At 45.4% G+C, this 14,144-nt stretch overlaps 1 protein-coding gene across 3 annotated transcripts in view; it reads left to right on the plus strand.

Moving 5' to 3' along the window:
• Positions 1-1,830: 1,830 nt before the first annotated feature.
• Positions 1,831-14,144, plus strand: part of DRT111 (D111/G-patch domain-containing protein) — a 49,670-nt gene continuing 37,356 nt past the window's right edge. For all 3 annotated transcript variants that reach the window (XM_086805438.1, XM_086805439.1, XM_086805437.1), the window contains exon 1: positions 1,831-3,023. In XM_086805438.1, the coding sequence (XP_086661564.1) occupies positions 2,058-3,023 (966 nt within the window). In that variant the 5' untranslated portion in view covers positions 1,831-2,057. The remainder of the gene's footprint in view (positions 3,024-14,144) is intronic.

The raw sequence follows: 14,144 nt of genomic DNA on the forward strand, positions 1-14,144 counted from the left end.
GATTGCTTTTCTAAAGGGGTGAAGGGCTTTTAACGTTGAGATTGCTTTTCTAAAGGGGTGAAGGGCACGATCCTTCATGTTATAAATTTAAGGAGATAAATGTGCCACCTCTCTGCCATATGGTCTTTTTCTCCTTCTTTTCCCCCCCTTATATACACATGCACAGAAGAAGCATTGTTGCTATCAAAATGATTAACTTAATCAAAGAGTGATGTTGTGTAAGGTTTTTTGTGAGATGCTTATATATTTTCAACATTTGGAGCATCATCCTTGTTTTTTGATAATGAAATTAATAGTAGTCTTGTTTTCGTATTATTGATGAGTTATCAAAATCAGTTTTTCTTAGTGTAGTCTTATGTCGTTCCATAAAATTCTATGTGTTTTTACACAATAACATTGAGAACGAATCATCAACCTATTAGTGCCTTGTGACTTTGGATTGATTAACAAAGACTTGTGTTATTTCCAAACATAATACATGTGATTTCATTGACTTGGCTATCTAGGATGTACATTTTAAATGCACACAAGAGACCACAGTAATTGCCCAAGGATCCTAGAGGGTAGGATAGTATGCTCTTGTGTCGCTCTGAGTAGCTTGTTCTCAACACCACTGACAACTATTGCCTAATGATGACAAAACTACAATGATAAAAAAGGTAGTGTATGGGCACCATGATGCCAATGCAAATATGCACACTGTGAGATAGAGGGCATCACCAAGAAGATGTTGGCAAGCTATAATTGATACTTTTATCCTCTTTGCTTGCACTGTTTTAGAAGGGGTGTTAGTATCAATGCCTGCCTCTCAACATGTATCTGACATTGATGTATGGTGCACATTTGTACGGCCCCCATTATGAGGAGAAGCCATTGGTGTACATATCTTTAGTGGGAACCCCCAACTTAGATGCTGGAAGGGGTCGTAGTTGTGACCATTGATGGTTAGGAGATAATGAGGGGGGTACAAGCGTTAGCTGAGGTCCGGGGCGTAGCCTTGGCTCGAAAAGGTATATGGAATATTCCCTCGGATACTAATTTCATCATTAGTGGGGAGTGGTCGGTTGGGACACGTTATGAATACGCGGGTGGTGAGCCATGTCAATGTAGCGTAGCCACCCACATCTTGGACGCACCTACCGCACTACCTGCTGCTGCAGCACTATAAATGGACATAGTTGGCACAAGCTAAGGCATCCAATGCTTGTTAGCATATATTCCCTATACACTCAGTACGCCCTCCATCTAGAGTCTGTCTAGATCGCCATCTAACTCTACACTAGAGCGCACGGGTGGACAACACCAACATATTGTACCTATCTTTTGTTTGGTATAATTAGAATTTTAAAAGTCTATCCATTCTCTCTATTGCATTGTCTACTATACTTTCTCTTGATGTATCTTTTTTGCGATGTGCCATATTCTTATAAGGGGGTGATATCTGATGTTAATGCATGCGTAGCTAAAAGGTTGGAGTGTCAGTTTACTCCCTTCTTTTAGGGTAGGTTACAGACCAGAATGCCATGGGTTGCAAAATGCACTATGGTCAAAGAAGTGGTTCAAAAAAAGAAAGCACAATGGTGGAAAAAAGGTGTGGTAATCCGTATAAGGTGTGGGCAACATAGAAGGTTGAGGAGAGTGTTGCAATGGAGGGGATGGGCATAGTTAAGAGGTAATGGCTTTCTTAGAGTTATTAGCTCAAAAAATTGAGTTTCATTAGCACTAAGCAAGAAACTTCCTTTAGTTGGTGATGTAGACGTGGGTTTGACATTTACCAAAATATGGACACATTTAGGGCCCTTGGAAACTTAAATCACTTTTTGTTAAGCAAGCGAGGATGTCCGCCCGTGCTTGGTTAGTCCTGCTTGCAGTCTCTGGAGTCACAGGGAGCCGCTTTCTAGGGTTTCAGCCTGCACTCTGCTGTGGAGTAGATAAATTCAAATACTTTTTGTTTCAGAGTGCCTCTTTCGTCAAGTTGACTGTCGCGCACAGATGAGAGCTCCTGCATCAATCTAGGGTTTCTTGGCTTGGCCAGGCTCCGCAGTCTATCTGCTATCATGTTGGGTGGCTTGTATGGAGATTTGCCCCCTCCTTCCTCGTCCAGCCTGGGCGAGGACGATGCGAAAGGGGCTTCTACGTCGACCAATGGCGCGGGACCGGGGGGAGCTTCCGTGTGGTCCAGCAGCGCCGCCAAGATGGCCCCTTCCACGCTGCGAAAGCCTTCTCTGTTCGCGGCCCCTCCTTCTGTCATGAAGAACCAGTCCTCTACTGTAAAACCTAAAATTACAGCGGCGAGTACAGGCAAGATCGGAGGTTTTGGACTTTCTGCTTATGGCTTTGCAGACATGGCAGACATGGCCATGGTCATAGCCCCGCCCTCTCCCCCCCGCCAGCTGGTTGGTGCCACTGCGGCCCTTACAGATGAGTATGACCCCGCCCGGCCGAATGACTATGAAGAGTTCTGCAGAGAGAGAAGAAAGCGCAAGGTTGAAGAGGAGATGCGGCGTGAAATGGAAAGACGGCGGCAGGAGGAGGAAGATAGGGAGCGTGACAGAGAAAGGGAGATCATCAGACTGCGTGAGCTCGAAGCAGAGAGAGAAAGAGAGTCTGCAGAATCAAGGTCAGGAGCCCTTCACATCAGTGGAGAGGAAGCATGGAAAAGAAGGGCTATGCTAAGCACAAACAAAGGGGTTGCCCCCGTAGAAGCTAGCCCTGTTGCAACAAAGCAAAGGTCACCTTCCCCAGAAGAAGGAGAAGGTTTCTCCATTAGCAAGTCTGCCACTGCTGGCCTAGGGTTAGGTGCAGGTGGGCAGATGACGGCTGCCCAGCGGATGATGGCCAGAATGGGCTGGAAAGAAGGTCAGGGATTGGGCAAGCAGGAACAGGGCATTACCACCCCCCTCATGGCCCGGAAGACTGATAGACGTGCTGGGGTCATCGTAAATGCAAGTGCGGAGAAGAAGGCCAAGACAGGGGTTTCTATCTCAGGCCCACCGACGCGAGTAGTTCTCCTCCGAAATATGGTGTGTATGCACATATGTTTGTATGTATCATTTCAGCAGCTTTTTATGAATTGTTGATGTGGTTGTATGCATTTATGTAAATGGAAACTTCCAAGCATGCATCCCGGTTCTCAATTGTAATGTTGCGGAGTAACCGATAAGATGTAGTGCATATTGTGAAGGGCCAGCCTGTAGAGGTGACCAGCCCTTGTTGCTCAAGGCTAGGCCAACTGGAATATGACCGTGCCAGTGGTGGGGCACAGCTTATGGGCCTAAGGTTTTCTGCCCTCCTTAAAGATGTATTTCAAGCTCCTCCCCCCCGCCCCCCCTCCTTCTCCATGCTCTGTTGACAGTGCAGCATTGGCTGGTTGATTTGCAGTTTTGTGGACGGGTTACTCAGAAAGTATGTAGTCTAGTTCTTTGCAGGGTTATGCGAGATTAGAGCACCATATTAGAACTAGAAAACTGGACTAGAGTGCTGAGGAAGGTTGTTTAGGGTTCAACTTGAATCTCAGTAGAGCAAACGATACAGAAATTGGAAGCTGAGAAGGAGATGACATTATGCTGATGCAGCATGGTAAAAGCCCCATGGTAGCCTGAATGCATTTGCACATTTCAAACTTTCATATCAAGCCAATGCAAATGACATCTTTTCAAGGTGCTAGCCAGAAATTTCTTGAAGGGTCTTTGGCATGAGGAATGATTTGGCGCCCCTCTTCTCTTCTTAAAAAAAGGCTGGCCATTGTGCCTTTTTTTCAGCAAATGGCTGCTTGTTCCTTGGGGTCGATTCTCTCTCCGACTGCTCCACCTAAATATTGGATCAAATCTAAATGCTGGTCATAGTTGCACCATTGAGACGGAAATCAAGTAAATGCCATGGTTTCCTATCTATCAAATCAATCGAGCACCGAACCAAAACAAATCCATGAACCAAGGTTGATTCCAGAAATATCCTCTGCCATAGATTGCATCCCATGTACATGGTGAGAGTGTACAAATCCCCACGGGTCCTGCCCAAGATCTCTACGCGCTCCGCCAGAGATCCAACAAAGCTATGTTCTAGAACCTCTTTATGGGCTCCGCCAAGAGTCCAGACACGTCATGTAATATGCGGAAGCTTCGGAGAAGGATCGGTACTTCAAAACTCAGAAATCAGCACTCTTTTCGTGACGGAATTAACGCACAAACTGAAAGACGATGTGCAGAAAATAGAGAGAGAAGGGGGAGATGGAGAGGACACAGTATTGGGTCCCAATTACCCTCTGTAGGGCCCCCACCACCACGGATGGTGTATTTGCTTTATTAGAATGATGTAAATCTGAAAACAAATACACAAAACTTGACCTTTTCTTGGCTGGAAAACCTGCCCTTGACCTTCAGTCCTTCACCCCTTTGCGTTAGCAACCTCTTGGCTGTCCTGGCCCTTGTTTGCTTGGAGCACTTGGTGAATTATGAGATGGCTTCAATGATTCTAGGCTGGAGTATTTATACTCCTCCTTTCATCCAGTCGGCCAGCTTTATAAAGCTCCACGACTAGGTCCTTTTCAATAAAATGCTTTCACACTATATTATATGCTGGCCATTCTGCGCATGCCTTCTGGGACAGCACCAGGCTGCTGGGCGCTTTGCGCATAGGTGTGGGACTGCCCCCTACACCTGGCCGACCTGCTGGGTAGGGTTTCTAACCCTGTCGGCTGCCTGTCCAGCAGCATTAAAGCTGGCCGATAGCCCTTCCAGCCCATGCCATGGCTGGTGGGCACAGCTTGGGCCCTCCTGGCCCCTTGGGGGTGGTTCTACACCTCCCCCATGCCCACACTACAAGTGCAAACCTACGCACTGGGGTAGCCCTATGGGCTGGCCCCATCTCTACATGCAAACCTACATGCCTACAGAGGTCTGGCATCCAGTTGCAAACCAGATACACAGAACATCTGACATCATTCCAGAGGGAGACTCACAGCGCGGACTGGCACTGCTTCATGTGCAGGACAGTGCACACCTGACCTTGGACTCATGTGCAGGACAATGCACACCTGACCTTGGATGACTGAGATGGATCCCTGGCTGACTCGTCCCGGACTGGGCTCACATGGGACCAGTTCACCATCCCAGGTCTTGCACCTTCTGTACAGAAATGTCTACGTGGCATCCAAGTGCGGGATGCACGTGACATCTCCTTCTGCTTAACTTGACGGAAGCTGCATAGCCTCCAAATAATCCGTCAATAATGCCGGATAGTCTTCGAAAAATTCTTTGTCGAGCCATACCGCTTCATGAGTTCCTCGGTCCTGAAACTTCGTGAGAAACTGTCGTAGTCTTCGGCCTGAGCCATGCTTGAAACGGTGGATGCATTGAGTGCTTGCATATGCTCATGTTGTACCATCAGTCGTGGGTCCTGCGGGATGCCCATGGGCGTAAGGCTTGCGAGCAGCCCTTAGACTGTTACTTTAGAGTAGGTAGAGCAACTTGAGGAGCATATTGTTTGGGAATGCATATGTGTGTCATGCATATGTTTGTCATATGTAGAATGATGCATGGTTTTGTTTTTGGCTAACACAGTTAAGGTGTTTCCATTTGGTTTTAGACTTTTGCTGTAGGTTCTGCAGGAACAAGCAAGAGGTGTTTGTCACTTTGGTGTGACGGTGTGGCTTATTGTGCAGGATGATTGTTTTATCACCCAGATGCATTGGAGGGCCATTGTTTTTGTCATATGGGGAGTCTTTGCATCATAAGATGCTTTATTGTGCCATTGAGTGCAATCGAGGACGCTTGCCATTTTTCAAGAGGGGGGTATGTTACGACCCTGTGTTTTTCTCTGGACAGTATGCAGGTGTGCACGGGGACATGGTGGACAGTGTGAATGGCATCAGATTGGAGTTAAAAAGGAAGCCCATGTGTGGACAACCCCAAGTGTGAAGGGGGCAAAAAGATTTTAACTTAAAAGGTTTCAAAAACCTTTAAAAATCATTATAATGCCCTTCATGAAAGAAAACGTGGCCCTTATGCTATTTTGGGGCCACGTGTGTGCTTTTCTGAAGAAGAGGGGCTGGCGGGCAGAAAAGAGGCGCCTATCTCTTGATGAAGGTGTGCTTTCCGCAGGAGGAGGACTACTCTTACACGCCGGTTTCCTCCTTTGCACAGAGGCGGCTGCTGGACAGAGGAGTACTTGTGGGATGGTTCTCCTTTGCAAGGACAGCAAGCTCTACAGGCTTCTGCAGAAGGGAAGGCGTTAGTGGCTGTGGGACTGGCTGCAGGCGGACTGAACAGCCGCGTTGCAGGTACAGGTGTCAGTATGCCACGCTCTCTCTCTCTCTCTTGGCAAACGGGTGGCTGCAGGCAGCGCTGGACAGAGCAGCGCATGTTTTTCTCCACGCAGAAGGGGCTGAACTGTAGGCGGAGGACTTTTCTTTATATCCCTTTCTCCCACCCATAGAAGGCGGCCAGGACTGCAGGCCGTTTCAGGAGGGGAGGTGTTGGGCTGAACACAGGTAGGCTGAGCAGGTCTCTCTCTATTTTTCTCTCTCTTGGAAGGAGCGGGTTGAAGGAGGAGCTGAGCCAGGACTGTTTTGAGACTGTGTACATGGGTTATTGGCTGCAAGTACAAGGTCACCTAGATATGTTTCTTGGCGTGGGAGTGATGCAAGCTCGCATGGCTGCGTGCTCATGGAGCAGATTGTTTTCTTCCTGCTAGAAAGGAACAGAGGGACCTATAGTTATGGGCATCTCTATGTTGCCAGATGTTTCATGAGAGAACAGGTAAATAGATGTATGTTGTTGTTGGCACTGTTGTTGAATGGTGCCATGAATCGTTCTGTATGGAAACAGGGCAGACGTTTCAAAAGGGAAACAGGCCTAAGGGTTTCATGTGGAAACAGGTCGTAGGTTTCTCGAGGAAACATGTATTTGGGTTTCTCCAAGAGATAGGTCACATGCAGGCATAAGGTACAGGAATGGACACATGTATGGTACAGCCTTGCTATTGATTGGACAGGGGTCAGGGAATCCATGACAGAGATGGATAGTACCCTTGGAAGGTAGAGAGGGTTGGTACAGGTGTGTCGACTGTATGGTATGCTGTGCTGTGATACGAGTTCTCTTTTGAGAGACCAGTGTTGTGATGCAGAAGCAGTGGATGTGTCAGGGTGTGATGCTGTTCATAGTGTGAGAGGCTATGGATGGTTGTGGCAGCCTTGATCATGGGAGAAAGCTTCTGTATGCAGACTCAATGTGAGAGAGTCTTTCGATGTGAACAATGGCTGGATTTGTTTGTGGATGCCGAGTGGACAAGAAGCCATGATGCAGGTTCTTTGCATGCTTCAAGAGTTCTACTATGACGGCTGAGTTCCCAGCCTTATTGTAATCAAAGCTCTTATAATCAATTAAAGAAATACCGCAAGGGGCGCCACTGCGTTTTGGGGTCAATCGGTGTCCGTGTACTGTTTGCATGAGCACTCTAGCTCCCCTTGTTTGTTTTCTTTTTCTAGGTCCTCAATGGCGTTGAAGTGTTTTATGTGCGAGTGTTTGTTTCACCGCCCGTCATGCCGGTTTCACTAGCCTGTGGTCTGGGTATGATGGGTGGATCGGCCCTCGGAGTGCTGGTATGGAAGAAGTCAGTGAGAGCTCTCTGAGCTAGTCCTCGAGCAAGTACGACTGATCTGGATCTCACTAAGGACTCCCTGTGTCTACGGAGCTCTAGAAGAAAAAGTCCCAAGCATCTTTGATCCGGGAAGTCCATGATCCTATTGAGTATATTACAATGTACAAAAAAGAAGTACAAGTCTTGTAGCCCTTGGCTTCCGTGAAAAGGTAGAAAGTACCTAATGCTACATCCTATATTATGACCCAGTCCATGGTTGGACTGAATGAATCAAAACGATGAGCAACTTTGCCTTGGGAAATACTAGTGGACTGGTTAACTGCTGGTCGGCCAGGTCTTGGACAAAATTCATTGAATTGCTGAAGCTGATTGGTCCTAAATCTTGTATGCCCTGGCCAATTGCTCTCCCTTGTCCAGCACCGGTCTTCCCCTGTCAATACCAACACGAATCTGGTTCTAACCTACCTTTATCTTGTTGCCCTTCAGGATTAGTCCCAGGATCAACCCTGCACATGTCTTGCACACGACAGAAGGAGAGCTTGAGTTTCTTGCAAGCAAACATACACACACGAGAGAGCAAGACACAAGAGAGATGGATGGTTGAACTTTCTTGTACTTCTTCTCTTCTCTACATCAACAAACGAAAGAGAGAAGAGTACATACTATAAGGGAAAATACTCTTCTACTATAACATACCATGGGTGGTCCATAGTATGAACTTGACTATATGAGTTGGCACTATAGCTATGCCATACCCTAGTAATCCAAATATGGCTGTTACATAGCCTATCGTTTGTTGGCGGCATATCAACCATAATCTCACCAACCGTGCGAGTGGCATAAGTGTGGAATCTATCACCCAAGTGGGTCATCAATGTCCGTAGCACTAGTTGAGCTCGTTATCTCAACACTCTCTCTCAAGCTCAATTCCACACATTGCACTCCAAGTAAGCTCCTAAACTTGTGGAGCTTCTATGGATTCAATGCTTTCGTGAAGATGTTAGCCACTCGATCCTTTGTGTTGACATATACCAAGTCAACATGACCTGTTGGAACCTTCTCCCTCACAAAGTAATAATGCACTTCAATGTGCTTCGTCCTAGCACGATAGATTGGGTTACTTGCCAATTGTGCGCTGATTGAATGCTGCTCATATTGTCACAATAAATGACGACCCTATCCACGGGCTCACCTATTTCACCAAGCGGCTTATGAAACCAAACTACCATAGTAGTGTTCGTCTACTTTGTCTCTGTACTCGAGAAGGCAACTGTCAATTGTTTCTTGTTCCTCCAACTCAAAGGAGCACTCCCAAAAGAAAACATAAAGCCGCTAGTAGATCTTTTGTTTGCGACACTACGAGCCTAACAGTATCTGTGTACCCATTTAGTTGTATCTTTGTGCCAATCTCATAGAAAAGTCCATAATCAATTGTCGACTTTATGTACTCGAGAATCACAAGTCCAACAACATAGCTCAAATCTGGCCTAGTAAGGTCATGTAGATTAATCTACCCACTATGCACATGGACATGGTGGGATCCTCCAAAAGCTCATCTGTATTTGTGGAAAGTGTTGTGTTATGCTCATAGTCACATAGAAATGCGTTTCTGGGTTGAGAAACTCCGAAATTCTGAAACAGATGAAACGTCAAAACTGCGTTTCAGAAACAGGGATTTTTTTTTGTTTCTAAAAAAAAAACAAATTGTCTTTTTTTAAAATTTTGTCCAAGTGTTTTTTTTAATGTTGGGCTCTCTCTCTCTCTCTCTCTCTCTCTCTCTCAGACTCTCTCTCTCTTGTGTAGATAGATATTATACACTTTTGTTGTACCTCAGTGGGAGTATTTTTTTTTTCTTCCCTTTCATAGCTGTTTAGGACTTTTTAGTCCTTTTTGTCTTACTTTTGATGGGACACCATTAGTTGTGTACTATGTTTTGGTCTCATAGGCCACTTTGGCCTTTCGCAGATGTTAATATATCTTTCTTTCTTTCTTGCTTTCTTGCACGCGATCTATAGTCATCTCTCCTCCTCCTCCTCCTCCTCCTTCTGTCTTTCCCACTTTCTCACAAATTCCCCAATATTTCCAATTTCCTAAATTCTCAATTTTTCAATTTCTCATAAATTTCCAATTTCTCACAATTGCCCAATTTCTCTCGAGTCACAATTCCACAACTCCCTAATTGCCCAATTGTGACCACAATTGCCTAAGCTTTTACCATATATTAAGTGCCTAGCTAGCACTAGGTTTCTGGTTGCATTTTGTTCTACAAAAGAAAGTTGAGGAGTTGCGGCTCCATTTTCTGCTCCAGCATCAGTTGGTGGTGAATTTCTTGCATGTGGTGTTGCCAGACAAGTGGCTCTACATCATCTTCCTCCACGAGTTCTTGCCCTTCTGGTAGGAGGTTCTCGGTGGTTCTAGGACTGTTTTGCTCCTGGCCAGCTGTCACCATTTGGCCACCCGAATGGTTCACTCTTGCTTTCACACTATGTACATATTGGATTGGTGTCCATGGCTTATGGAATGTGCCTATGCATGTGATTGACACGTGTCATGGTGTATAGTTGGATATGATATTCCGCTGGGACTTGACGTTATCATGCCCGGAATATCCGGAGGACTTGCCTTTCCGCTTGGACTTGTGCCTTTGTGTACATGCCCGGAAACGCTTGGAGGATTGGCTTTCCACTTGGACTGGTATCGCATATACTTGCCTGGAAACGCATTGTCTTATATGGTTTCATGAACGGAAATTGCTCATGCCAATGCTGCATTGCATAACATCTTTATGTGCTTGCCTGCAAATGAAATTGCATGCTGTTTTCATGCCTGCATGACCTATGTGTAGTTCCGGGCTAGGGGACGCCCGCTCGTGAACCGTGCGTGTGAAACTGTCTGCTAACATGGTTGTGTGGCATATGAACAGGTGGTAAGTATTACCCAATCTAGGCTCAAATAGCCTTTAGGACTTAGCCAATATTTATAAGTGAGTGCGTTCCCACTTCATTAAAGTTTGGGCGCCCAAAAGTCACTTATAAATTATGACCGCTTCCAAGTTCACACTCACTGAAGTCCCGAGGCGGACAAGACTCAATGTCCAGGACCTGATCCTCCCTTTTTACTCGTAAATGGGCATCTCTCTATGTCCCCTCACCTGATTGGACCCCAATTCACTTACTTATTAAGAGAAAATTCGTGTTTTCTCTTCATGAGGATTTTTGGAGGCTGAAAACTCTGTTTTTTCACCATTTCTCTCCATTTCCAAGCTCTCCATAGCCATACCCAACTTGCTAGGGTGTTTTCCAAGCTTCCAAGAGTGTTTTCAAGTGCTAATTACTCTCCTACTCATTCCCAATGACTGAAATTCAGCAAAACAGCTCTCATTTTTGCTGTAATTTCTGGTCTTTTTGCTGAAAACCCTAATTTCAGCCTTCCTTTCTCAAGTTGAACCATAGGGGAAGCTTTCCCAGGGTTCCCTTCATCCTCTTGAAGACTTTTGTCGCGAAGGATATCAACACTTCTAAAGCTTCCAACGCGAAGGCTTCCGCTTGCAACAACTTCTATGAAGACTAGTAAGCTAATTGGACAATGTGTTGTCATTACTTATTCAGTAGAAGGGCAGGACTCCTTGTTTAGCCGCCCTGTGTAGTATTTCTCTTGTCCTATGTGCTCTTGAAGATGTTGTTACCTTGCTTGGTAGAACATAGAGCCAATGGTAGAGAATATGGGCACTGAAGTCGGGCCGGGCATCAAGGCAGCTCCTTGGTGATCTACATCGACATACCATTGTTTTCTAAATGCTGAATTTCATATGCATTGGCATGGAGGATTTGGCAATGGATGCCCGTGAAGCTATGTATTGAATTTCTCCAATAATAATACAATTTACTCAAGGGAGTGGTCGGCCGTTCCGGCTCATTGTGTCTCTTGTCAATTCAGCAATTTACTTCTTGTATATGAGCAATTGTCCTTCAAATCTTAGTGTATTTAAGTGTATTGATTAGCATTGTGTTCAACCAAGTTACATTGGTATCAGAGCATACGGTTCTCTTTCACTTCTATCGTGAGAGACGATCACCGCCATGAACACTAGCTATCTCTACACTTAAAACATTATGGACAGCCATACAATGAATGTTGGAGATGCTAATACAAGAGGCAGGGACAATGAAATGCATGCCTCCAATGCTTTACAGGATGAGCAAACTCATGTGGTGCACAATAGGGAACATGAATATGTGGGACAACCGTCCTGTGGCAAAGAGAAGATGCAAGAAGAAGAGTCTATAGTCTTGAGGGCTGAACTTACTCGTATGCAGGCTCTTCTCCATGCACAACAAGAAGAATTGAATCTCTATCACCGCGAGGATCCATTGGTACATGATCGTTTGAAGGCCAAGAAAGCTAAATCTTATATGGATCATGCAATGGCAATGATTGCTCAAGAGTTGCACATGCAACCGAGGGATTCAGCACGTGCATACTTGGCTCGTACCGAGGATGCCTATGCAGAAAAGGCAACCATCCCACATGTCTTGGAATCCCCACTGGTGCCCGAACAAGAACTTATGTCTAAGAGGATAAATCTCTATGCTACGGGAGAGGAACAATCAGTGACTTCACGCTATGCAGGAATACCTTATGTAGCCCGTGAAGGACACAATGTTTATGGCAGTGGTCAAAATGTATGTCAAATGCCATTGCCGGCTGAAAATGTACATGCACAACACATGCAACATGGGCTGCAATTTTCTGTTGGTGCAGGTATTCCGCGTATCTCTCATGCCACTCATGCCTTCGAGTGTGCTCGTGAAGGAGAAGTTATGGTTGAAAATGTATCAATGCATGTTGAGGGGCCAGCCATGCCTCATGCTTACAGGGCACATGTATCTATGCCTTATGCATCACCTTTTGGTCCAAAAATGATGCCAGTCACAGGGACTGTCCCAATGGACAAACATGGGGGAAAACATGTTGAGATGCACACACATGCATCAAAGTCTCGTGACTTCAAAGCCGGAGACAAATCTGTGAAGTTTGACACATATCATGGGGAATATGATGCATCAAAGGCACTTGCTTTTATTGCCCAGTTTGATATTGCTTTCAGTGATGAGGATTTCACTCAGAAATCCATGATCCGGCATGTAAGCATGTTCATGAAAGACACTGCTGTCCATTGGTGGCTCACGGAGAAACTCTCACCGAATCCTATTAGATCATGGGAAGAGTTCGAGGAGAGGTTCTATGCTCAATTCTTGCCTCCCAATGCATTGAATGAGATAACAATGAAGTGGGATTGGGTAAAGCAAAATGAAGGGGAATCGGTAAACGCATATGTACAAAAGTTTTGGAAAGTGCTCTTGGAGGTGTCTCCATTTATGCATGTCACCGAGGCGGAAAGGAACAGAAGGTTTCAATCGGGATTGCAACCCGTGTACAAAGCGGGATTACAAATGTATCCTGGTCATACCTTACACCAATTAATCGCAGCCGCCACCGCCACCGAGCAATTGGAACTCAAATCCAATAAGGCTAAACCCTCATTTCAAGGCAAAGAGAGGGTTTTCCAAAACCTGTAAAATGATGGACAGTCACCTAAAAGGGACCAAAACCAAGCTAAATTAGGTCCAAAAGCTGAAAATAAGTTTGCTAAAAAGCGCCCTTATAAGCCGGCAAACTTTAGTCTTAGTGCTGAGAAGAAGGAGCAATATATGCGTGAAGGCAAATGCTTTACTTGCGGCAGCACTAAGCACATGGCAAGAGCATGCCCAAATAAGAAGAACAAAGCTGAAAATGCTAATGTATCGAAGCCTAATGTGCATATGGTTCCGGATGTGCAGGGCAACACTTCACATGATAGCAAAGATAGGGTTGTATGTAAAGCTTGGGGACAGTTCAAAGATCAGTCCGCTTTGTTCATGTTTGATGATTGTGCATCTGAAAATTTCATATCTCATTAATGTACATGTAAACACTCTTTGTAATGATAGGTTGAAATTTTTGCAAGAGCACAATGATTGTTTTGCTGATGAGTTACCAAATGAGTTACCACCTGAACGACTGGAAGATCATCGCATTGATCTTGTGCTGGGTAGCTCACCACTTAATAGGCCAGCCTATCGTGTAAGTGCATCCCAAAAAGAGGAGATCATGAAGCAAGTAAATGAGCTTCTTGAGAAGGGTTTGGTTCAGCCAAGCTCTTCCCCATATTGTTCACCCGTCCTCTTAGTTCAAAAGAAGGATGGATCCTTTCGTATGTGTGTGGATTATAGAGCTTTGAATAAGCTTACCGTCAAGAATCGGTTTCCCATAGACGACATCCTTGACAAGTTGGATGGATCGGCATGCTTTAGCCGAATTGATCTCAAGAGTGGATATCATCAAGTGCGTGTAGTGTCTCAGGATGTACACAAAACTGCTTTCAGGACAGCATTTGGGCTTTATGAGTATCTTGTTATGCCTTTTGGTCTTACAAATGCCCCGGCTACATTCAATAGAATGACGGATCGCATATTCCGTGGGTACAGGAAATTTACAGGTGTCTT

The sequence above is a fragment of the Cibotium barometz genome, chromosome 11, assembly GCF_041138505.1.
Source record: "Cibotium barometz isolate CiBa-2024 chromosome 11, ASM4113850v1, whole genome shotgun sequence".
In the NCBI taxonomy this organism is placed as follows: domain Eukaryota; kingdom Viridiplantae; phylum Streptophyta; class Polypodiopsida; order Cyatheales; family Cibotiaceae; genus Cibotium; species Cibotium barometz.